The 26,635-nt window shown below is 29.4% G+C and overlaps 1 protein-coding gene across 2 annotated transcripts in view; it reads left to right on the forward strand.

Annotated features, from left to right (window-relative positions):
* Positions 1–1,953: 1,953 nt before the first annotated feature.
* yin overlaps positions 1,954–26,635 on the forward strand; it is a 33,485-nt gene continuing 8,803 nt past the window's right edge. Inside the window, exon 1 of one of the 2 annotated variants that reach the window (XM_065507888.1) lies at positions 1,954–2,138. In XM_065507888.1, the coding sequence (XP_065363960.1) occupies positions 2,103–2,138 (36 nt within the window). In that variant the 5' untranslated portion in view covers positions 1,954–2,102. Of the gene's footprint in view, positions 2,139–17,308; positions 17,445–26,635 lie in introns of those variants that run through there. The other variant, XM_065507889.1, reaches the window with a different exon arrangement.

Consider the following 26,635-nt stretch of genomic DNA (forward strand, 5'->3'; position numbering starts at 1 on the left):
CATCTTAATCTGTTATAGCATATTATCAGTGGGTTATTAGACATTCATCCGATTTCCAACTTTTCATATTTAATATTTATCTGTGTATTCCATTGATCATTTGTTACAACAAAATTACAAAATTCTATAAATTTCAAGTCTATAACAAAACATTCCCATTTTCCCCACCTTTATTTAAAAGGCATGCAATGTCTAAAATTATATATACAAAAAGCATTCTATTTAAATATAATAATATGAACAATTGAGTTAAATTTAGATCATTTGTCGCTGTTACAAAATTAAACTCTTTTTTTGTTTTTTTTTTTGTTAACTGATCATTAATATGTAAATAACGTTTAATAGAATGTTTATACTCAAATCACGGCTCTCTTTCAAAGTTTCGATCAACAAATAGATATATTTTAATTACTCATCAAAATGCACTGATTGTTCTCCCAGTTCTTTAGATTGTTTAAATATTTTTAATAACAATTTAGAGACAAATTAATCCATTTTGGGGGAAGGGTGTTTGTAATGGCAAACTTAGTATTAATATTGTTTATTAAAAAATAATTGCACGTTCCTTATTAATCCATTAGTATTAAACATCATACCTAACAAATTGGACCAACGCACAGTGGTATGAGAATAAAAAAAGAGGGAAATAAATCTGTAACTTCTAAACCCTTACGCCGATTTGAATGAAATTTCACACGCACAAAGAGGAAGTGTAGTCGAGTTTAAGTTTTGAATTTGGACCTTTTTATTTTGAAGTATAATTTGGTGAAGGGTATATAAGATTCGGCACAGCCGAATATATCTCTCCTAATTGTTTTTTGTAAATTCAACTTAATTCAAAATTCTATTTTATATTTTTCCAATATTCTTTAGTTTTTTAGATAATCAGAAGTGAGTCATAAATATATTTTTCAAACCAAACCCACCCATAATGGGTTAATAACACTTACTTACCATGTAATTGAGACAAAATGTAAATAAATACAAGTGAGATCTCGATCTCGTAACTCAGTTTGAAACACAGTTATTGAGTCTCTTTGTCATAACAAAGAGGGATTAAGAAAACAATATAAAGACAGCAACAACAACAAAACATATACACATAATAAACTGTTGTAATGAACCAAAGATGCATTATTTGTGCAACAACTGTTGCTCAGAATAGACGTCTTTTGTCTTCTAAGGTTTTGTTGTTGTCAGATTTTAACTGTCAACTGTTGAATTTTAAATTTTTGACAAAAACCGAATTGTTGTTTTTTTTATTAAAGTGATTGATTTCATTAAATGTTAACATTTTATTAATTCCGGTAAAATCAAACTTATAATTAAAGCACGCTTCGAAATTTAAACTGTTTGCAAAAAATAACTCGACCTTCAGTAAACAATTTAAAATAGAATTAAATAAAATTTAACAAAACAGAACAGAGAACTGAAAAAAACGCATTACAACACAAAATGACAATTTTTTTTATTTCATTTTAAAAACAACAAATAAAAGTTATAATTAGTGTGTTTTTTTTAAAAGTGGTTTTAACAATAAAACAAGTGTATAAAATTTTCTTATTCGCAATTACGAGTGTTAAGAATAAAATCTTAAATTATTTGTATATGTAATTTAATATTGGCATTGTATAATAAGTCTAAATTACGAGTATTCATAACGAATCCAGTGTCGGGTTTTAATTCTTCATTTTCCACGTTTACTGTTTGTTTCTTATAAATAATTTATATATTTTTTTAAGCATATTGCTTTTAAATGAAAAGTGTCAATATCATTTTTAACCTGGCCAAAATTTATGGTCAAGTTGTGTTTCATTTTTGGTGTTGAATGATTTGAATTTTTTACAATACAATTTTTTAAAAGTGATTTTTTATTCGTATTCTGTTTTTAATGCCATATTTTTATGCATGTGTTTAATGTTTGCCATTCTATTTTTTTCTTTTTAAAAAATCACAACTAAAATATAATTAACATAAGTACAGTTAAAGTTAAATTATTCTACAATAAATGTGTAATTGTTATCGATACTTTTGAAAAGTTATCGAATATTGTTATAAAAAAAAAACTGAAAAGTGAGAAAGGAAAAACATATTTGTTAACAATGGTCAGCAGTTCTATAAAAATATCGGATAAGGAGGTAAGAACTTAAATAAAGTAGCTTTAATTATATTTAAATATTTAGGAATTTGAGAAATACAGGTTGGATTATTATCTAAAATTATCTTTCCAAAATATCACTACTATGTGTCAAAAACAGAACTTAATTCCCTAAAATCTAAAAAATGACAGCAATTCTTTCCATCAAACCATTCCTAACAAAATAAATTATTTAGTTTCAATAAATTATTTAGCTTTTATTTGAAATCAATGTTGAATTTATTCATAATGGAATTAATTCATAATAAAATTCATTCAACCTTTGAATGGTTCAAATCTCATTCAAATTTAATGAAAATATTATTATAATACCCTTCACCATGAGTGCTAAGGATGTATAGAAGAAGTTTGTCATTCCGTTTGTAATTTCCACATTTTTCATTTGCAAGTCTATAAAGCATAAATATTTTGTATCAACATTCCGAAGCCCCCAAATAACTTACATATAGTGCCGGTCAAAATAATTACACCACAGAACCTTAATGCAATTAACATAGGAAATATTTTTATTTCTTTTGTAATTTTAATTAAATATAATATAAAATCGTTAATTAATCTTTATTTCTCCTATGAGTAAAGTTTTCTTTAAAAAATAAAAACTTTCAATCAATTATAATGGTATTTTTGAAAAATACCCAGATTTTGTATAGTCAAAATAATAGCACCATCGCACAGTGGTTTAGAAACTTTTTTTATGGGAGCTATGACTAATTATGGACCGATCGTAAAAAAATTTGGTGACATGAATTTGGTATATATAAAACTATTTGGAGCGAAATTTGTGTAGATACATAGATAAATTAAACATTTATGACCGATAAAGTCCAATTTCGAGGGGACATTTGTATGGGGGCTAGGTGAAATAATGGACCGATTTCAGCCAGTTTCAATAGACTTGGTCCTTGGGCCGAAAAAGTAATATGTACCAAATTTGATCGAAATATCTTCAAAATTGCGACCTGTACTCTGCGCACAAGGTTTACATGGACAGCCAGCCGGCCAGCCAACCAGACGGACGGACATCGTTTAATCGACTCAGAGAGTGTATCTAAGTCGATCAGTATACTTTAAGGTGGGTGTTAGACTAATATTTTTGGGCGTTACAAACATCTGCACAAACGCATAATACCCCAGCGGCGAAAAGAAGTAGTAAGCAGGCCTTCTGGAAGGCCTTATTTATCAGACACAAGGCCTCATTGCTCCATTCCATACTCATATATTTTTTACACACGATGTCCTAGCCAGCCAAGGCCTTCTTCAACAGGCCTGATAGAAGGCCTTCTTCAACAAGCCTGGCAGCAGGCCTTCTTCACAGGCTTGTTTTCAGGCCTTTTGTAAATAAATTGTATCTTTGATTAAGCCTAAACTATGTTTAAAATTTAATAACTTACCCGGCCTAAGCGATATCTTATTTATTTTAATTTTTTTATAATAAAATCCAATAATGACCAAGTAAAAAATTCTCACAACTGCTTTGTTCAAGAATTAAAGCAAAACTATTTTAAGTTTACTTCTTTTTTCTCTTCACTTTTTGCATTTTTTTGTATTTGTAGTTTTGTCTTTGGAATGTGAGTTTTTAACTGTATTTTCTGCTTGTACTACGTTTGTAGCAACAAAAAGAAGGGAGCAGGTAGGCCTTCCATAAGGTCTTCCTGAGAAGGCAAGCGAGCATGAGTACTGGATCTAAAAAAAGGTCCAGGAAGGTCTTACAGAAGGCCTTATAGCTGAAGGCCTCAAAAATTTCGCCGCTGGGACCCTCCCCACTATGGTGGTGTAGAGTATAAAAATTCGGTTTGAGTAAAAAATTCTAAAAAGGCAAAGCACAATGGCGCCATTTGAGTTTTTTCGTTGCAAAAATCATAACTTTTGAACCAAATGAGATAATCAAAAAATTTAAAAAGCATATGATAGATAATTGATCAGCCTATGAAATAAGTGTTTGAAAATGGTTCTACGCCTTTCAGGTGCCCACTTATGTGTTAGCAAATTTGAAATTTGTGAAAAAATCAATTTTATGGGAAGTAAAATAAAATATTTTGTAAAATTTTTTAATTTTTTATGTTTTTTTTTAAAGGCTTATGATTTAAAATTATTACAGAAAAGATAAAAAAAATTTAATTTTTTTCCCAGTTTTTTTAATTTTTTGGAAAAAATTTTTTTTTTCGATTATTTAAATTTTTTTTTTTTTAATTTTAAAATTTTTTTTTTTAAATTTTATAAATTTATTTTTTGTTTTTTCAATTTTTTTTGGTGAATTGTAGGTCCATCTTACTGTGGTCTTATATACGTCGTTGCAAATGTCTTTGAAATATCTATCATTAGATATCCATATTGTCCATATTAATGTCTTAGTAATCCAGATATAGGTCAAAAATAGGTAAAAAATCGAGGTTGTCTTGGTTTTATCCTCATATCTCAGCCATTTGTGGACCGATTTTGCTGATTTTAAATAGCAAAATTCTCGAAAGCATGTCTGACAGAATTATTGAAGATTTGGATCCCTAAGATATCTGGAGTCTTCAGAAAATTGATTTCAACAGACAGACAGACATGGCTTAATCGACTCCGCTATCTATAAGGATCCAGAATATATATACTTTATAGGGTCGGAAATGAAAAATGTAGAAATTACAAACGGAATGACAAACTTATATATACCCTTCTCACGAAGGTGAAGGGTATAAATAAAAATATGGCAAATATAGAAATTTATAATTTTTTTTATTTTCCTTCAAAGTTGAGAAATATTGAAAAAATTTATAGTTATTAAATATCGATTTACCTGGACAAATACAAAGCAAACAGTACAATTTTTGTTTATTCTTTTCTTAACAAATATATCTATCAAAAGAATCAAAAATAATGATTGGTCAGTGCGGACCAAATTACCTAAAAATGGTCTGTTTTTTTTTTGAAAACTGAAAATCAGTCAACTTTGAAGCGCTATATCTTCTGAACCAAAAATCTGATTGTAATAAGAGTAGCATTTTTGAAATCGTTGGACAATTTACTGTAAAAGAGATTTATTCAATATTTTTAGGGGCACATGAAATTTTGATTTTTGCAACCTCACTTCTACAGGCGCCACTATATAGCGTAAGAAATTGTCGAAAACAATATAGAATATTTATGTTTTCGTTTTATAAAACCGCCATAAAATTATAATTTGAATCTATTTATATCGAATAGAGTAAAATAAAAAAAAATATTTTCTACTTTTTTTTAGTAACAAAAAAGTTTTGTATTGCAAAAGTTTCTAATTGTATTTCATTTGTATTTCAAAAAATTCTAATAGCTATACCAATGGAAATTTCTGAAATACAAATAGAAAATTCTCAAATACAAATAGGAATTTCTGAAGTACAATTAGAAACTTTTTTATGTATAAAATAAAACTTCTGAAATTTGGAAATGGAAATTTAACAGTTTTTAAGTAACATTATTATATATCAATAAGAATATCGTGGTGCAATTATTTTAACCGCTGCTGCATATAATTTATACATCAATATGTACGCAATAGTCCCGCTTAGGTTACTATTTAAATTCGGGAAAATCAACCCACAAATGGCTGATATATAAGCAAAAAAATACTACTACCTCGATTTTAAATATAGACAATATGGATATCTAATGATATAAAGTTCAAAGACCTTTCCAACGAAGTATAATAGGTCAAAATCGGGAAAATATTTTCAACCACAGTTTTTTTTACAAACATTTTTTTAATATTTTTTTTTCACAAATTAAAATTTTCAAACAAAATAGTTTTTCACCAAAAAATATTTTCAATCTTTATCTTAAAGTATTCTTTGGTAGAAGGCAAAGTATACCAAGTAGTCCAACTCTCAATTTTATTCTTTAACACATATTATTTCATATTTTTTTACACACTTTTAGCACACTTTCATTGTTAAAAAGTTTATATTTTGCACAAATCAAAAAAAAATATTTTTGGAAATTCTGACATGTAATTTTTTGTTATTGTAGACTTTAAACTATAGAACAGAGTTACAATTTTTGGTATTGAAAATTCATACAAATTCAAATTTAGAACATATTTATAAAACTCTGTTGCCAGTAGAAAATTTAAAAGTTACCAACACATGTGTAATTTTTTACTCACACATGTTTAGAGTTAGGTACTTTTTTACTAACACATGTATAGAGTTAGGTACTGTTGTCAAAGAGTTGGACTACTTGTTATACTTTGGTAGAAGGCATATAAGATTCGGCACAGCCGGATATAGCTCTCCCACTTATTGTACCCCACACCACCATAATGGGGAGGGTATTATGCGTTTGTGCTGATGTTTGTAACGCCCAAAAAATTAGTCTAACACCCACATTTAAGTATACCGATCGACTCAGAATTACATTCTGAGGAATGAATTCAATTATGCCTATGTCTTTTATGGTTAAGCTAACAAATAATATATTTTTAATAAACCGTTAAAAATTTATATTTCAATACTCATGTTGGCCCAGTTTCTCAATCTCTGATTATTTGTTATCGTGACGATATACTTACAATTCTCATAAAAAAACTATATTAATTGGATACATCTTTACGAAAAACGATAACCAGATATTGAGAAAATGGGGCTTAGTGTTTATTAGAATAATTTTTTTTTTATTTGCATGGCATTTTATGATTTTGTTTGGTATCAAATTCGAATGAGTTATGAATGTTAGATACATGGAGAAACATAGAGCGGAAACTAGAAAAAAATTAAAAAAAAAAAAATTACTCAAAATAATTACAAATACGAGTGTTGTTTTTGTTTTTACATAGTTTTTTCTACTAATACATTCTCACCACTTAGGTTTCTGACAACTGAGTTTGGTCTTTGACAGGAGAGTTTCCTCTCTATGGTTAGAAGATATATATACATATTTTATATTTGAAATGAAATAAACTATTTTCTATTTGAATTTTTTTTTTTCAACATAAAATATTTTAGTTTTTCTTAGAAAATGTTGCTACTTTGATCCAAAACATTTAAACGTTATTCAATTAGACGACGGAGAACAATTTAAGAACTCGGGAGCATTTGCTCTCACATTTAAACAATATATTTGGTAAAATATTGTCATTACCACTGTATTGCAATTATTGTACAAAGATTTTTTTAAAAAAATATACAGATATAAAATGCAAATAACTATATACATATGAAGATCAAATATACGAGTAAATAACGTTGAATTTATATTTAACACGTTTTAAAAGGTTTAACGTCCTATAACAATTTGTACACAAAGGCATTGAACAACCAAATACCTTTTAAATAATTTTTTAAAAAAACACATTAATTGTTTTTGTTTACGTATGTATGTTTGAAATAAAAAAAAACACAAAAATTAATACAAATTTGTCAAATAACCCCTAAGAATCGGCAAATAAACTTTAACAAATCAAAATAAACTGCAAATCAATATTCCCAGCAGTAAGTACTAGTTGATTGGTAAATAGTATAAGGAAGTCGTATTTAAGATATTTTACAGAGAACAATAATTCAAATTTGTTTGAAAAAAATTATGAATACCGACCGTAAATCTAATATAATTTTTTTTAGACGATGAAATTTTATTATGATAGTTGAGTTTTTGACAAATATTAATACTCAGTATTGTCGTCTGTAAATACGTTTAAAAATAGAATAAAGTTATATTCTTTCAGGGATTTTTTGGGGTCTTAAATTTTGAAATACATTTTCAAGTATTGATTTAAATCTAATCGCTCAATTTAATTCGACAAGAGGACAACTTTATTTTAAAGTTGATTGTCAGCATAATTGATGCAAAAAGTCTCATGTGTAATTTTACAAAAAATTATTTTATTCGAGCCATTATCGTCCATTTGCTAGCCAAACTACTCTAAAATTTAAGGCTTTTCCTATGAGTTCGCCTTCTATTTTGAATTTATTTTAGTCCAAACACATTTTTTGCCTAAAATGTTTAATGGAATAAAAAGTATAAAATTAACTTCAAAACATTTTGTCAAAAATAAACGACTATCTTCTCTGCCAGGTGTATGGTTTCCAATAATAGACCTTGACCTGCATATTTTCTGCTCCAAAAACACAATAACGATATACTACATATGTAGATAAAATGTCAATTCCCGTCTACTAATTTGTTCTATATCGAAATAAATTCACTAATAACGTTATTCAACTAATTGATGAAACTTTTTTTTTGTATAATTTCAAGAAAATAAGCTAAAATTTTGAAAATTCATTAAGAAAACTCCTCACGTTTTTTATATTGAAATAAAATAAATATATTGTATAAAAACCAACAAAAACAATAGACACAATATAAACAAAACAAAAAACAGATATGTATAAACTTGAATTTAAAAGGTAAACAATGCAATAAAATATCAACTACCAACAACAGCAACAACAAAAACCACTGCATTTAATAAGAATGTTTTTAATGAGAGTTTGATAAAAAAAAGAAAGAGTCTCTTAAAATAACAAAAAACAAGAGTCTGTTTTTTTTGAAATTTTAATGCGTGTAATCAAGAGAAATTATTAAATCATTAAAAAGAAAGTTCGAACATTTGTCATTTATTTTTTTGTAGTATAGTTTAAAGCTTTGTTCAATACATTTTACAGATTTCATAATAAATATTTTCATATCAACTACTTAACTTACTCTCATGTTTGTTTTGCCTTTAATTAATATGGGAAAATAATGTTTGTTATGCTTTAAATTCTGTGGTGGCCAACATTTATTTTGAGGGGGACATGTGATAAAAATGTAAAATAATTTGTTTGTTGCTTAAAGTAATGTACACTTTAGGATTGCTACTCGGGCAAATTTGTCTGGATATTCCCGAGAATTTTTTGTCGCAATACGTTTTCTGTTTAGAGTAAAAATATACAAAACAAGTAAGAAAGTACCCTACACTAAGTAAATGAGCAAAAACATTTTTCTTTTAAAATATCAATAATTTATATTCGTGAGTGATTTTCGGAAGAGGGCCTAATATGGGAGCTACGACTAATTATGGACCGATCACCATGAAATTAAGTCGTGTGATTTATGTCTATATGAAAGTGATTCGTGTTGAATTTCGTGTCTATACCAAAATTTTTAAGAGATTTATGAACGTTAAAATTTTGTGACATAAATTTTGTATATATACAATTTATTTGAAGCGAATTTTGTGTAGATACATTAGAGTGACCACAAAAAATCGATGGCAGAATTTTGGTCGTCTTTGTGGCTTTAAAAGTTGAGGGTCATTTTAACACCAAGTGCTATTAAGGGTTAATTTTAATTTGTGTGCTGTTATTCTAAATGCTATATTTTGTGTTATATTTTTCTTAAGTTTCATCAAAATCGGCCCAAAAATATATAACATTTCGCTATATTTTCATGAAAAATTCCAAATATTGAAAAAATTTACCTTTGACCTTCACGATTTAAGGGATAACGTTTTCCGATTTAAGTGAAACCTTTCGACTGAATTTAAAATTACCTGTACTATAATATTCTTAACAGGTTTTACTTAAAATGCATAACAGTAAGGAAATTGGGCTCATTCGCCAAAATATGTTCAAAAAATTAGTTTTTCTCGAAAATCGCAAAATTTAAATCGAAGGTACGGAAAAACTATAGGAGGTATTGTCATACTTTTTCACATTTTTTTTCCTCTTATATTGTCAATAAATCCCAATGTGAAGATCAAAAAAATTCTGATATTTGTTTAACAAAATTTTGAAAAATTTGAAAAGGGATATTTGAAACTGTGGTTAAAAAAAATATTTTTTTTTGGTCATACCTGTGAATATGTTAACGATATTCTACGAAGACAAAAAGTAAATATGGATATATGTTAAGCAAAAATGAGCTTTTATTTTAATATTTATTGAAATATGTTAATTTTGTTCCTACATTTTTTGTTCTAGTGGCCTAAGACACGTTAATGGCCTGCGGAATTTTTAATAACGTTAACATTTTTTAACCAAATTTAGTCTTTTATAGTTTCAATAGGCTTGGTCCCTGTGCTGAAAGAATGTACCAAATTTTATCCACTCTGCGCACAAGGTTTACATGGACAGCCAGCCAGCCAGCCGACCAGACGGACGGACGGACATCGTTGAATCGACTTAGAAAGTGGGCGTTACAAACATCTGCACAAACCCCACTACCACCATAGTAGGGTAGGGTATAAATATCAAGATGACCGAATTTATTGTCAATCGCATGATTCCATTATATTCTGGATACATAGTGGAAGTCGATATAGCCATGTCCGTCTGTATGTTGAAATCAACTTTCCGTAGCTCCCAAATAACTTGCATACATGATTCATACATCAATATATCCGCTATAGTCAAGGTGAGGTTGCTATTTAAACTCCTCTTTTGACCTATTTTTGATCTATATATGGATCACTAATTTTCCCTGTAGTGTATTGCGTGGTCCACTGGCCAATCGACCACAATGAAAATCTGCGGGTATCAGGAACAAGTTCGCTAATTTTACATTCCATTATAGTATTGATAGAACAGTGAAACACAGACCACATTACGTCGGTGCTCCAGTGAATGAATAGAGTTGGATACCCTACTGTCACCAAAAATCACTTTCGCTCTCTCCTGTACGCGGTCGAGAAGCTCCAAAATAGTCTTTAAAGCACCGACCATGGGAGTTGTATTCCATCTTCGGTCGGATATAGGTGGTGTAAATAGTGAGGAAATCAGATGGAGTTTAGTAACTCCTACACCGTTTCAGAAAACCGAGATACTTAAATGCTTCTTTCGATACTTGAAAATGTATTTAGACAAGCGGACATCACAATGTACTCTCGTGCCCTGAACATCGGGTGCGTCCGATTACACAATATTTACACCACCCATAAATACAAATGACGGGACATGGTGTGTCTTTTGTTTTTGTGTCAAAATGCAACACTGAGCCTTGCTGGTATTGAAAGCGATCATATTCGCCCGATTCCATTCAGAAATTGTCACAAGGTCCCGATTAGGGAATCATTCATGGTTTGTCTTATTGTCCCAATCTCCGACAGGCTTGGTCTATAACTCAATGAATATGAATGACAAATGTTGCTGTTATCTGCAAAAGAATAGATAGGGTTGGAAGTTTGACGTATAAGATCGTTTAGAAAATTAAGGAATAGAGTAGGAGAACGCAGCCTTGCGGTACCCTTGAATTTATCTTGAACTCGTTTGATGAGATCCCATCTATAACAACTCGTATATTGCGATCTCTGAGAAAGCTCCATATAAAACGAGAGAATTTATAACCGACAACAAAAGCAATAAGTTTTGATAAAAGTGCACCATGCCACATTCTATCGAATGCCTTGGAAATATCTCGAGCCACTACTTTACTTTCAAAAAAACGGTGAATGAAACGACACCATTTTTCCGATAGGAAATGTATTTCGTTGATGCAGCTTTGAGTTTCCTTCTTCAAAGCACAGATGATTGTGGATATGTTGGACATTTTTGACTTGGTATTAAAACACTCGGTTTAAGGAGCCACCTAAACTTGGCAGTCTCATTCAGTAATTAATCTATTCCATGGGTTGTATAAAATATGATCCAATTTAGGATGAAATAACTCTGTTATCATAACGCAGTATCCAACTTGATTAACCTCATTTTCTAAGAGGTTTGGGCTACAAAATGGTCAGTAAACAATGGCAGTTAAGATAGAAAGAAATCTGTTATCATGTTTTGATATCGATCACCAGCTACACTCACTTCTTCACCGACCCCATTTTCGAAAATGTAATGAGATAAGTTGTGGATGCACGTGAGCTTTCTCTCCACCCCAAATACGGCAATTTCGACGATTAATAAATCAACTGATATTAAGAATGTCCTTCATCACTTAGGATGATTTGCTCGAATAATCTAATTAACGAACTCTCTTATCTGTCCTTAGGCATCAGTTCCGGAACATTCGCCAATACTGATTCGATATTGAGATTTGAACGGGTTATTTTTAGCATCTACAATTGATCCAGTCTCTTTGAATTTTTCAAAAATTTCTAACCGATTTGTTACGAAATTTTCAAACAGTGGCCATTTATTGTTGATATATTGTTTAACAACATATTTTCACCAACCCTAAACTGTCAGCTGTCAATGTATTTGCCTTAACACACACATCAGCTAGGTTTCCCTTCTCCGCATCAATAACTACTTCAACTATTTTATTGTTGTCGTCATCATCATCATTATCGTCACATTGCACATGTGATGTGATTCGATGTCCATAACTTGAGAAAGTGTTTGACCAACAATTGTTACTACTACTACTTACTTGTCATCTTAATAGAGTCATTTAAATGCGGTATGATCAGATACGAGATAAAAATTTACAATACAAAAAAACAGCAAAGCAATAAAAAAAATATACATCTTCCGTATAGTTTCTATTCTCAAACTCATCAGTCATTCACTCACTCATTTTTTCAGTTAGACAGTCAGTCAGGTTGGCTGGCAGGCAGTCATTCATTCATTGATTGTTTGTTGCACTTGATAGTTTTACAAATTTAAAACGGCGATTACAAAACAGAGATTGTATAAACCTCTTATTGTCATTTGAAAAAGTATCACCCTATTCCATTTAATATTTAAATTTGTAATTGCATTTAAACTAAACAATCATATCTCTAATTCTTAATTTAAATAGTTAGATGAATGTGATAAGACTATAAAATCTTATTCTAGCTGTTAGAAATGTAATAATAAATTCTCATTTGTTTAATTTGTATACAAATGTAGAAAGTGGGTTGGATGGCTGCTAAAGTTAGTTAAAGATTATTTAATTAATTGATTAATTATTTAATTACATATTTGTATAACGTTTGAGATGTTTAAAAATAACATTTTGGTTGTGGTTTTCTGTAAACTAAGTATTTAATTTGATAAGGTTTGTTTTTATATTTGTTTGTATACCCTACCTTCAACTTTTTGGAATAGGATTTAGGTCAACTTTGTTTATATCTATCATTTTGGGAACTTTTAAGGCAAAGTGCAGCTGTTAAGTGGTTATCTTCTATAGTTTTGTATTGCTTTTTCAACTGACTGAAATAAATAGTTCAAAAGTTGTTACGCATTTTCATTCAGAAATGATGTTAAACTTTTGTATATACAAATTGGTCCTTCGACCTCAAAATTTTGTATATAAACAATTATGTATATTGTATTCGGATGATTAATTCAATAATAATTAACTGGTAATCTTACATATCAGTTCATTTCAGTTCGTTTCAAAATTGTTTAAGTTAATGAGTTTCTCTTTAGATTTCAATTGCACATTTGTTTATTCATCTAGATTTATCTCACAAACTGAGAATTTAAAATTTCCATAGAATAAAATTCTGTGCGGTAATTTTGTTAACTACATGCACAAATTTAAAGATAATTAAACGTCTTATAAACTTTTCCAGTCATCGTATAAACGGTAATGGCTCTGTTTGTCTAAGTTCGATTCAGATGGGTTTTCATTATTGAACAATATTTAAAAGTAATGAAATTTTGGTGGTCACAGTCTGAGTAAAACTTTCATAAACGATGAGGGCATCATTTTAGGCTGGAGGCATCATGCAGTGACTGTTGCTAGTGCTCGATATCTGAACATGATAAGGAGTTCTTTTAGCCTAAATTAGATGATGTGGTTTTAACAAGACAATGCCACTTGCCATACAGCCCTTGAAACAATTCAGTTACTGTAGGAGACATTTTCTGGCATAGTTCTCTTTCGTTTCGGTTATCAGAATTGCCAACCTATGTGTCACAAAGATTTTGTAAAATCTTCATTTCGTCTCCGAATTTAAAAATACAAATGTAAAAATACTCAGGAATTCTTATAATCGGCAGAACTACAATTAATTCAAGAAGAATTCGCAAACTTTTGCATTATGGTCAAAAAATATCAAGTAGTAGTCGTTTGTTAGTACCAACAAATTATATAAAATATGATAGTATCCAAATAGTATCCAAATAGTATCCATCGATAGTATCCATCGCGATGTCCGTCTGGTTGGCTGGCTGTCCATGTAAACCTTGTGCGCAGAGTATTGGTCGCAATTTTGAAGATATTTCGATCATGTTTGGTACATATTACTTTTTCTGCCCAAGGACCAAGCCCATTGAAACTGGCTAAAATCGGTCCATTATTTCACCTAGCTCTCATACAAATGTCCTCTCGAAATTGGACTTTATCGGTCATAAATGTTTAATTTATCTATGTTTCTACACAAATTTCGCTCCATATAAATTTATATGTACAAAATTCATGTCACCAAATTTTGTTACGATCGGTCCATAATTAGTCATAGCTCCCATATAGACCCACTTCCGAAAATCACTTTAACATGCATAAATCTCTTAAAAATGTTGGTATATACACAAAATTCAACATAAATAACTTACATGTAGACATAAATCACACGACCTAAGTTCATGGTGATCGGTCCATAATTGGTCATAGCTCCCATATAAGGCCCTCACGAATATAAATTATTGATATTTTAAAAGAAAAATATTTTTACTCATTTACTTGATGTATGTTTTATTATATTTTTTGTTAGACTTGTTTTAGTTCATGTTAATTTTATTTATTTTTTAAATAAAAGTATATTTTTTGGTTAAAAATTATGTAAAAGTTTGTTTTTTTAAGAGCATATTTTTTAAATTTTAAGAGCATATTTTAAAGTTTTTACTGCATATTTAAAGCGCTTAAAACACTTTTTAGAGCATATTTCCGGTTTCCCTGGTGATGATATTAGTTTGGTATAGATAAGACACGAGTGTCTTCACGACAAGTGACATGAATAATATCATTATCCTTACCCGTCAACATTTAAACCGCTTATCTGAGCCTCCGTAACAGCAGTTAGCATAAAAGCTGTGGTATGACATTGATTGGAAATTGTTTGAATTGTCTCCATTAACAAGCTGTTGTGTGTCGGGCAGTGTTGCCAATTTAGCCATTTTTGGGCTAAATTTAGCCCTTTTCAATCTTGTTTAGCCACAATAAAATTAATTTAGCCTTTAGCCTTTTTTCTAGCCTTTTTGATTTTCATTTAGCCATATATATTTACTATAATGAAAATTATATATTTATTCTAATGATGTGAAATTTTTGCTGTTGAAAATTAGTAAATTCAGTTCAAAAAAATTGGCAGGGACATTATGTCAAAAATTAACTAAAAATGTTGAACCAGTAAACAATTTAATATACAAATACATTAAAAACATGCCATAACTAATATAGAGAAAATGTACGTTATTTAAATAAAAATTGTTAATAAATATGTTAATGTTTTACGCGCGAGTCCGGTCGTTTATAAAATCATATATAGGGTTAAAGAGAATACTTTTAACTTTATCTAGGCGATGTATTGACGTAAATATAGTAATTTAACAAATATTTTATAACACATGACATGTAGTATACCGTTTTCAAAGACTACAATCCAACCAATTTAGAAAGAAAAATTCAGTTCATTATCGATAATAATTTAGGTATGATCATTTTTATCTGATCAAATATAGAAAATTAACTTTTTCCAAATTTAAGTTAAATATTTATGTTTACATATTTTGGCTACCTTAGTTTTGATATGTTTACTAACTAATGGCAAAATTTATGTTTTTGCCAATGAAAATCAATTCTGTCCGGCGACGTGTATAATTTTTAGAATATTTTTTTTCTGCATTACATGAGAGGCATATTTGCCATATATTCACTTATCAAAATATTTTCCATCGAAGTTACCACAAAGGATTACTTTATACATAATTTTTCATATTAATAAATTTGCATAGGAGCATTTTGCAGGCCAGGTGATAAATACGAGGCTTTAAAAATATCGGCATATGATATACGTGTGGCCCCATATTAAGTTATTTTAAAGTTAAGGATCAACATATAGGAATAAATATTCTTATTTTCTTGCATTGGAACGTGTGTTATATTCATACATTTTTGTTTGTCTATTCGGCATAGCCGAATGTATTTTTTTAATTAAAAATGTATTTTTTTAATTAAAAACGTTAATGAATCCGATAAAACTTTTCGATTCCACACACTGTAGAGAGCCATTATATATTATGTTGATCGTTGATCTTATTATATAAGGACGTGACCTATATCTCTTATCAACTGAATTTGGAATCTTTGGAGCCTGTAAGGATTTTTCAATAGAAATGACCGGTATTGAGAGTAATCATGGCCGAACGATTTATATATTTTTTCACAAAAAGAATTGTCCTTGATTTACTTGAATTTATTTTAAATAATTTGCGTTAAATTTTAAATATACGATAAATTTTAACAGAATAATGTTTATTTTGATCTGTAGTTCAATTTAAATTTTAAATAACAATTTATTTCATTTAACATGTTTGTAAATGTAAATACACCATTAAGCCCCTGATCTTTCGATCTAAAATCAAAATCTCTAAATAACTGCCTTGCAATCAAGGCTAACTAATTAGTTTAAATATCGATACAAAAAATCCCCATGTAGGGTAGATCTAAATATTAACATGTTTACTTTTTTTTAACTCGCAAATAAAATAACAATTAGAATATTTATTTAAATAATTTGCTCTCCTTCCCCTTTCGTACTTATATCTAAATATCTAGCTCTCTGAAAAAAACCCAGAGCATTTTTGCAAAAACAAAAACCGTAACAATTAAAATAATTTTTATGTTTTTGGTATTTTGTATTTCCGGTGTCTCTCTTCGCTCTCAAAGCGACCTAGTGTCTACCTATTTTAGACTGTGATAAATGATGAATATAATAATAAAAACATTTAAAAAAAAAACTAGAAAACAAAACAGAGAAAATTTTAAGTTAAAAACCAACCTTAACTAACCAACCATTGATGGATGTAATGGGCTATTCCAAGTTTCAGTCTATATTTGAACGTTGAACGGTTTTGTTTTGCTTGTCATGACGTCTAACACACAAAACGAAAAAAAATACTAAACAATTTTATTAAAAGTTTAAACAAAATAGAAGAATGGAAAAATAATAATAAAAAATAATAAATAAATAAAAATATATTATAAAGCCGCTAACTTACTGACATACATTTCGGTTTCGTTTTTTGAGAGGAATATAAACCTGGTTTTACTTGAAAAAATATTAAGAAAAGTGGTTTTACTCTAATGAGTAGGTGTTAAATTGTTAAAATAAATTTAATAAAAGTGAAATATTAAGAGAATTATTTGCTAATAATAAAACGATTTCGATATGTCGGAAGAGGCATTAGTGGTAAGAAAGAAATTCGAATTTTAATTTACATTTTAACAAAATAACAAAGTGAACTATATTATCTGAAATCGTTTAACTAATACACTGAATTATTTCCTATATAAAGCCTGGTTTTTTATAAACAATTATTTCAATTTTATGCTTTCAAAAGTTTGACTGAAATTTTTCAATTAAAAACAAAATATCCTAATAAATCGAATGTTAAGAATACAACAATTTCTTAATCTACCCTGCACTCCCATAGTGGTGTCCAAAAAAAATTAATCCCACACCCACCTTAAAGAATACCAATCGAATCAGAATCACTTTCTGAGTCGATTAAACTTTGTGCGCAATTTTGAAGATATTTCGATTAAATTTTGGCACAACATTTGTTTCGGCTCAAGGACGAAGCGTATTGAAGAATATGAAACTGGCTGAAATCCTTCCATTATTCCACCTATCCTCTATACGAATGTCCTCCCGAATAGGACTTTCTCAGTTCATATAGGAAAATACACAAAATTTCGCTCCAAATATCTGGAAAACGAGCAAGAATCTCTTAAAAATGATGGTATCCACTTAAAATTCATCAGAAATAAGTTTTATATAGACATACATCACACGACCTAAAATTTTTCCTTTTATTTTGAAACACATGTAGAATATAAATTTATTCAAAGTATTGGCCATTGTTAGCTATGATATTTTTTCATCTTTCTGGCAACATATGGATTCCGAACCAAAAGAACCGTTCATCTTTTGAGGCCAAGAACGAATCAAGCCAATATCGCATACTCTGTTCCAAAATGAAGCGTATCCCAGAGAGAGCGTTCTGCATCGATCTAAACAAATAGTAGTTGGACGGGGCACGGTCGGGACTATAAAGCGGAAAAGGCGAAGTTTTGCCCAACAAATTAATTCTAAATTCTTAACAGGTATTGCAACATGTGACCGAGCGTTGTCATGATTGAATATTATGGTTTCATGTCTGGTCAAATATTATGAGCGTTTTTCTGCCCATGCTCGCTGCAAACGAATCAGTTGCGTTTGGTATAGGTTCCCTGTGATGGTCTGGTCAGATTTCAGCAGCTCATAATAGATAGGACCCTTTTGGTACCACTAAATACAGAGAATTACCTTAGCGCCATGGATATTTGGCTTTGATGTCGATTCGGCTGTTTGAACGGGCTTCACATACGATCTCTTACGCTTCGGATTATCATAATGGATCCTTTTTTCATCGCAAGTAATGATTCGGTGCAAAAATTATTTTCTTTTATAGCGTTCAAGCTTCATTTCGGCTTCAATTCGTATGGTAAACAATTTTCATGAATCCTGCTGCTCGCAAATGTTTTGAAATTACTGCTTGAGTAGTTCCCAATGATTTTGAAAGCTCTTGTTGAGTTTTGCAACAATCTTCATTCAGTAATACCTTCATTTCTTGGTATTCATAATTTTTTGAATGTCCTGGACGATATTTCTCTTCCGTGGCAAAATCACCAGTTCTGAACCGCGCAAACCATCTCTCGCACGTTGAAACCGATGAAACACATTAAGCTTTGGCGAACATATAAGGCCCACATCTGAAAATAAATGTATTGAAATTTTAATAGAAAAATGTTGTTGCTCATTTACTCAATGTAGGGTATTATTTTTATTGATAATTTTAGACAGTTTTTTAAAAAAATTCAAATCGGACTTCCAGCTTGTATCCCATAGAAAAATCGATCGATATTTTATTTAGTTTAACACACTGCATTCAAATATTTAAATTTAATCATTTTCAATTTGGAAAGGTTTGAATTCGATTTGCCAATAATTTATCCATGAATTTTAATCAAATTTCGAAAGCATTGTATCAATTAATTTTAAACTAATTTCTTGACCAATATTAAAGCTTAGCGCAAAGTATTTAAAATTTACAACTATTTATCAGACTTTTAAGAGAGCGAGTTTCTCAAAGTGTTAAAAATCTATCGCTATATACAAGAAACCAATAGAGTAACTAGTTCTGTAGCTGTTTCCTACATTATAGGTATCGTAAACAAAAAGTAGTTCCAATTAATATTATATTTTATAAGGCAATACTTACAAGTCAATACTGCATAATATTTTTGATAATAATATGAAATTTTCACTATTGAAAATTTTTAGATCCTTTGGTTAGGTCTTCAGTCAAATTCAAAATTTTTTTACTAAAAATCTTAGATTTGAAAATAATTATTTCATCTTCTAATTAAATATGTGCGAAAAACACATAATCATACCTTAATTCCGACAGGTCTTTAAAACAACCAGTTACTTGGACTGAATTTATAATATCTTAAATAATTTTGATTTGACAAACATTTGAATAAATTGAATATACTAATTTGTTTTAGAAATTCCTGACACGTGTTGCTAAAAACATTTGTATATACCTTGTACTTGTGATTTACTTTTAATGGAGCTTCAATTAGAATAATAAGAACAGATATTTTGAATTTGTATACTTGAAATTTTTTAAGAAAATTCTTTCTTAAAAGAAACTATCATAATTCTTTAATTTTGGAATTATTATACACCACTTCCCAGGTAAACTTCAACAAAATGAAGTTTTGAGGAAATAAATATTTAATATTAATCCTAGAGCAGATCGCACATTGATAAACATGTTATTTTACCCTTCGCCATGAGTTGCAAGGGTATATATAAGTTTGTCATTCCGTTTGTAATTTCTTCATTTTTCATTTGCGACTCCCCAAAGTATATATATTCTGGATCGTTATAGATAGCGAAGTCGATATAGTCATGTCCGTCTGTATGTTGAAATAAACTTTCCGTAGCCCTCAAATAACTTACATACATGATTCATATATCAGTATATCGGGAATTCTTCCGGCTCAGTTGGTATTTAAAATCGACAAAATCGTCCAACAAATGGCTGAGATATAAGGAAAAAACAGGGACAACCTCGATTTTTGCCCTACTTTTGATCTATGTATATCTGAATTACTAAGTCATTAATATAGATTAATATATAAGTGGAAGGATGTCTGACAAAATTCTACTAAAAGCAAGAGGTTTCAAAACTTCTTCAATGGAGTGATTCAAAAATAGAACCTTTTCTGTAGGCTCTAGTAGGGCTTTGTTACAGCAGCTGCGTTGCCTGCCTTATTCTGTGATTTTATTTTTATACCCTTCACCTTCGTTTGTAATTTCTACATTTTTCATTTCCGACCCTATAAAGTATATCAACCCAATTATGAATAAAAATTCCCCGGGAGTTTTTTCCCTTTTCTCATTTTTCAATTCAAATTCAATGGGAAAAAACTCCCGGGGAACAAACTCCCGCGGAATTTTTTATTCATAATTGGGCTGTATATATTCTGGATCCTTATATATAGCGGAGTCGATTAAGCCATGTCCGTCTGTCTGTTGAAATCAATTTTCTGAAGACCCCTGATATCTTTGGGATTCAAATCTTCAATAATTCTGTCAGACATGCTTGCGAGAAGTTTGCTATTTAAAATCAGCAAAACCGGTCCACAAATAGCTGAGATATGAGGAAAAATCCAGGACAACCTCGATTCTTGACTTATTTTTGACCTATATCATATTGACAATATGGATATCTAATGATAGATATTTCAAAGTCCATTGCAACGATATATGTATATAGTAAGTTGCACCTACAATGAGTCAAAATCGGAACAAATATTTTTTAACCCGAATTTTTTTTTCATCAAACATTTTTTTTGTCATAAATTCTTTTTGGTAAAAAAAAAACTCTTTTAAACAAATTTTTAAAAAAATAAAAATTAAAAAAATGTTTAATTTTGTTTAAATAATATTTAAAAAAAAATATTTTTAAGTACAATTTGGTGTAGGGTATATAAGATTCGGCACAGCCGAATATAGCTCTGATTTTTGGTGGAAGAGACACGGTTTATAGAGGCAAATCCTTCTTAAAATTTGAGAATTTGTGTCAATATTTTGACACGCCAACTTTTTCAGGTTTTGCAAAAGTAACAAAAATATCAATTAATCCAATTTTTGCCAATATTATAATATCATAAATGGTAATTTGTCCCCTCCTGGTCAAATCTATGTATGTTTAAATGGCATGTGGTATTCAAATAAAGTGAACTAGAACTGTTCCTTACTCCCGAGGTAGTAATAACCGGACCAGAACTCTCTCGTATAGTATTTCTACGTAGTAATCTTTTGACAATCTCATGAATTTTTTGTAATTTTTAGAAATTAAATCGAGTGTAAAGTAATATCCGTCCTTTGAGAAAAAAATTTGGAAAGTAACCGTCTTTTCCTATCCGATGTGGGTTTTCTGAACTCCAAATGCGAAAATTTTGACGATTGAAAATAATATTTATGATTATTTTACTCGAAAACTTTTTAATTGCTTTTGAAATATTATTCATCATTGTTCTCTCGTGTAATGCTTCATTTTTACCAACCCTAAACTGTCAACTGTCAAGCTGTTGGCAACACTTTACAGGATAAATGTTCACAAATTCAAGCCTAGGTGAATGTTTCTATAACCTTTATTATTAAGCCAAAATAATATCGAGTGGGCCATGATACCAAACACAAAGCGACAGTGCCAAAACACACATTTGTGCCTCAAATCCCATCACTGCTATGGTATATTTATATCATCATTCCATTAGTCAGATTTATAATGTGTAACGTACGATGAACCAGCGATTTTTACGAAAATAAAATAAATTATGTAATACAAATTTATCAATATATTGTATTAAATTTGGACATCTATATACAGACAAAGTCAGATTTATTGCAATTGTTCTTATTAAAAATTCTCAAAATTACGTCAAAGGTTCAATAAACTTTTTTAAGAATAATTGCTGATATTTCAATTTATTTAAAAACAGCAAAATTGAACATCCAATCATAATTATTTTGTATTATTATATTAAGATTAATTTCATGGTGAGGTACTTGTAATAATTCGTTAATAGAACAACAAAATTTTGGTTTAACTTAATTTATGCTTTTTTGTTGTTGAAATTTTTGCTCTTATCATAACTTCAAGCGACAAACATAAAAGTATTGACAATTAGTAAATATTATCAATTAATTGAAATTGAATAAACAAATATTCCTTAACGTCACTGAGAAATCAAATAATATCCCCCCTACAATGCCACTTCAATAAATCCATACATATAACTATGAATTTTGTTTAAAGCGTTTAATAACCCAATTAATATGCAAAAAAAAAACATTCGATATTAAAAATATTCTATCAATAAACGTTAGTTAAATATAAAGCATTTTTAAACCCAAAACTGCTAAATACTCCCATGTATTTGTATATGTGATTTTATAATAGATTTTTATACAAAGATTTATTAACAAAATTAATATAATTTAGACAGATAGACATTGGAAATGACAATTTATAATTCAAATATAAATGTGTCAAAACTAATTTGAAAATGTTAAAAAAAAAATTAAATTCAACAAGTGATTGACCTTCACATTGCTAAAATGAAATATTTTACTCTTATTTATATGGCATGTATAAACTGTATTTTATTTATATAATTATAAAACAGTGAATGACAAGTTGGTTTGGATATTGGATAAAATTTAAATTTTATTCAACTTTGCAGAAAATTAATTCGATTTTTTTTTTAAATTAAATTTGATGAACAATTTTGAAAGCCGTGTAAAGAACTGTTCATCACTTTAATTGATTGCAAAATTTCCAATTTGTTATACTTTACTTTGAACAGGGACATTTTGAAGTCCTTATACTAAAGACTTGGAGCCTTTATACTAAAGACTTGGAGCCTTTATACTAAAGACTTGGAGTCTTTATACTAAAAACTTGGAGTCTTTATACTAAAGACTTGGAGTCTTTATACTAAAGACTTGGAGTGTTTATACTAAAGACTTGGAGTCTTTATACTAAAGACTTGGAGTCTTTATACTAAAGACTTGGAGTCTTTATACTAAAGACTTGGAGTCTTTATACTAAAGACTTGGAGTCTTTATACTAAAGACTTGGAGTCTTTATACTAAAGACTCTGAAGTCTTTATACTAAAGACTCTGAAGTCTTTATACTAAAGACTCTGAAGTCTTTATACTAAAGACTCTGAAGTCTTTATACTAAAGACTCTGAAGTCTTTATACTAAAGACTCTGAAGTCTTTATGCTAAAGAAGTCTTCATACTAAAGACTCTGAAGTCTTTATACTAAAGACTCTGAAGTCTTCATACTAAAGACTCTGAAGTCTTTATACTAAAGACTCTGAAGTCTTTATACTAAAGACTCTGAAGTCTTTATACTAAAGACTCTGAAGTCTTTATACTAAAGACTCTGAAGTCTTTATACTAAAGACTCTGACTATTCTAAAGACTCTTGGAGTCTTTATACTAAGGGCTCTGAAGTCTTTATACTAAAGACTATGAAGCCTTTATACTAAAGACTCTGAAGCCTTTATACTAAAGACTCTGAAGTCTTTATACTAAAGACTCTGAAGTCTTTATACTAAAGACTCTGAAGTCTTTATGCTAAAGACTCTGAAGTCTTTATGCTAAAGAAGTCTTCATACTAAAGACTCTGAAGTCTTTATACTAAAGACTCTGAAGTCTTCATACTAAAGACTCTGAAGTCTTTATACTAAAGACTCTGAAGTCTTTATACTAAAGACTCTGAAGTCTTTATACTAAAGACTCTGACTATTCTAAAGACTCTTGGAGTCTTTATACTAAGGGCTCTGAAGTCTTTATACTAAAGACTATGAAGCCTATATACTAAAGACTCTGAAGTCTTTATACTAAAGACTCTGAAGTCTTTATACTAAAGACTCTGAAGTCTTTATACTAAAGACTCTGAAGTCTTTATTCTAAAGACTCTTGGAGTCTTTATACTAAGGGCTCTGAAGTCTTTATACTAAAGACTATGAAGTCTTTATACTAAAGACTATGAAGTCTTTATACTAAAGACTATGAAGTCTTTATACTAAAGACTATGAAGTCTTTATACTAAAGACTATGAAGTCTTTATACTAAAGACTATGAAGTCTTTATACTAAAGACTCTGAAGTCTTTATACTAAAGACTCTGAAGTCTTTATACTAAAGACTCTGAAGTCTTTATACTAAAGACTCTGAAGTATTTATTCTAAAGACTCTTGGAGTCTTTATTCTAACGACTCTTGGAGCTTTATACTAAAGACTTGGAGTCTTTATACTAAAGACTTGGAGTCTTTATACTAAAGACTCTGAAGTCTTTATACTAAAGACTTGGAGTCTTTATACTAAAGACTCTGAAGTCTTTATACTAAAGGCTCTGAAGTCTTTATAATAAAGTTTTGGAGTCTTTATACTAAAGACACTGAAGACTCTGTAGTCTTTATAGTTAAGACTCTGAAGTCTTTAAACTATAAACTGAGTCTTGATATTAATAATTGGGTGTTTATACTAAAAGTATGAGTACAGTATCGAAGTTACCAGTTAAACAGAGAGAATAGCAGCGTAAATTCCCCTTCAATTTAGATACATATGTTACAATAACAATGAAAAAACCGGATGCTATTAACTATTTATAATATGTAATACATAATTTCTAATTAGTTTTTGGAGAAAATGTTTGTCGAAATAAACTTATGTAAGTTATTTGGGCAATTTTACCAAAGAAATGTACAACATTATTTGTGTATAATTGCACCTGAAATAAACAAAAACTTGAAATAAATTTAAAAAAAAAACAAATCTCGTGACCATAAAATCTTTTATTTGAAGTGTTAAGAGCGAAATCAAAACATACGTTAAACGATAAGAAAAAGTTGTTAAATAAAATTAAGTATTAAATATTTTGCCTTTACTTTTAATTGTTGCTTCGAAAGTGGGCCACTTGCACTTTTAATGGTAATAATGACAACAACAAGTTATATTGTTTTTGAACAAGTTCGCGAGCTCTAATGCCAGCGTACTTAAATAACGTACGACGGTTCTGAAACTGGTTTGCCAATTACTTAATTATGTACGCTGGGGTTCTGGCGACAAAGTGGAATTTTTCCAAACATTATGTATGCGAATTAATTTGAAACTATTAATTTATTTTCTAAAATGTTTTATATAAATTCTAAACCTGTTGTGTGAAATATATTTAAGAATATACAGATTAATATTATGCATATGCATAAATTTGTATAAAATATTTTTTTTTTTTAATTTTATGTTAAATTAGAATTAGCAAATTTAGGAAATTGATTAGGGAGTTGTATGACAATCATGTGTTAAAAGCCACTGTCTGTAGTCTAAAGACTCAGTCTGTGGTCTTTATACTAAAGTCCTGGATTGTTTATACTAAAGATTTAGAGTTTTTATACTAAAGACTTGGAATTTTTATTCTAAAGACTTGGAGTCCTTTTACTAAAGACTTGGAGTCGTTTTACTAAAGACTTGTAGTCTTTATACTAAAGGCTTGAAGTCTTTAAACTAAAGACTTTTAGTATTTACACTTAATAATTGGAGTCTTTATACTACAGACTTGGAATCCTTATATTGAATGACTTGGAGTCTTTATACTAAAAGACTTGGAGTCTTTATACTAAAGTCTTGGAGTCTTTATACTAAAGACTTGGAGTCTTTATACAAAAGACTTGGATTCTTAATACTAAAGACTTGGAGTCTTTATACTAAAGACTCGCAGTCTTTATACAAAAGACTTGGAGTCTTTATTCTAAAGACTTGGAGTCTTTATACTAAAGACTCGCAGTCTTTATACAAAAGACTTGGAGTCTTTATACTAAAGACTTGGAGTCTTTATACTAAAGACTTGGAGTCTTTATACTAAAGACTTGGAGTCTTTATACTAAAGACTTGGAGTCTTTATACTAAAGACTTGGAGTCTTTATACTAAAGACTTGGAGTCTTTATACTAAAGTCCTGGATTCTTTATACTAAAGACTTAGAGTTTTTATACTAAAGACTTGGAATTTTTATTCTAAAGACTTGGAGTCCTTTTACTAAAGACTTGGAGTCTTTATACTAAAGACTTGGAGTCTTTATACTGAATGACTTGGAGTCTTTATACTAAAAGACTTGGAGACTTTATACTAAAGACTTCGCGCCTGTATACTAAATATTTGGAGTTTTTATACTAGCTTTCAGTGGTCTTACATTTCTACTTCTTTGGAAGTTCTTTTGTGAACTTGTGTTAAACATTATAATATT

Source organism: Calliphora vicina, chromosome 4 (genome assembly GCF_958450345.1).
Source record: "Calliphora vicina chromosome 4, idCalVici1.1, whole genome shotgun sequence".
NCBI classification, from domain to species: Eukaryota; Metazoa; Arthropoda; class Insecta; order Diptera; family Calliphoridae; genus Calliphora; species Calliphora vicina.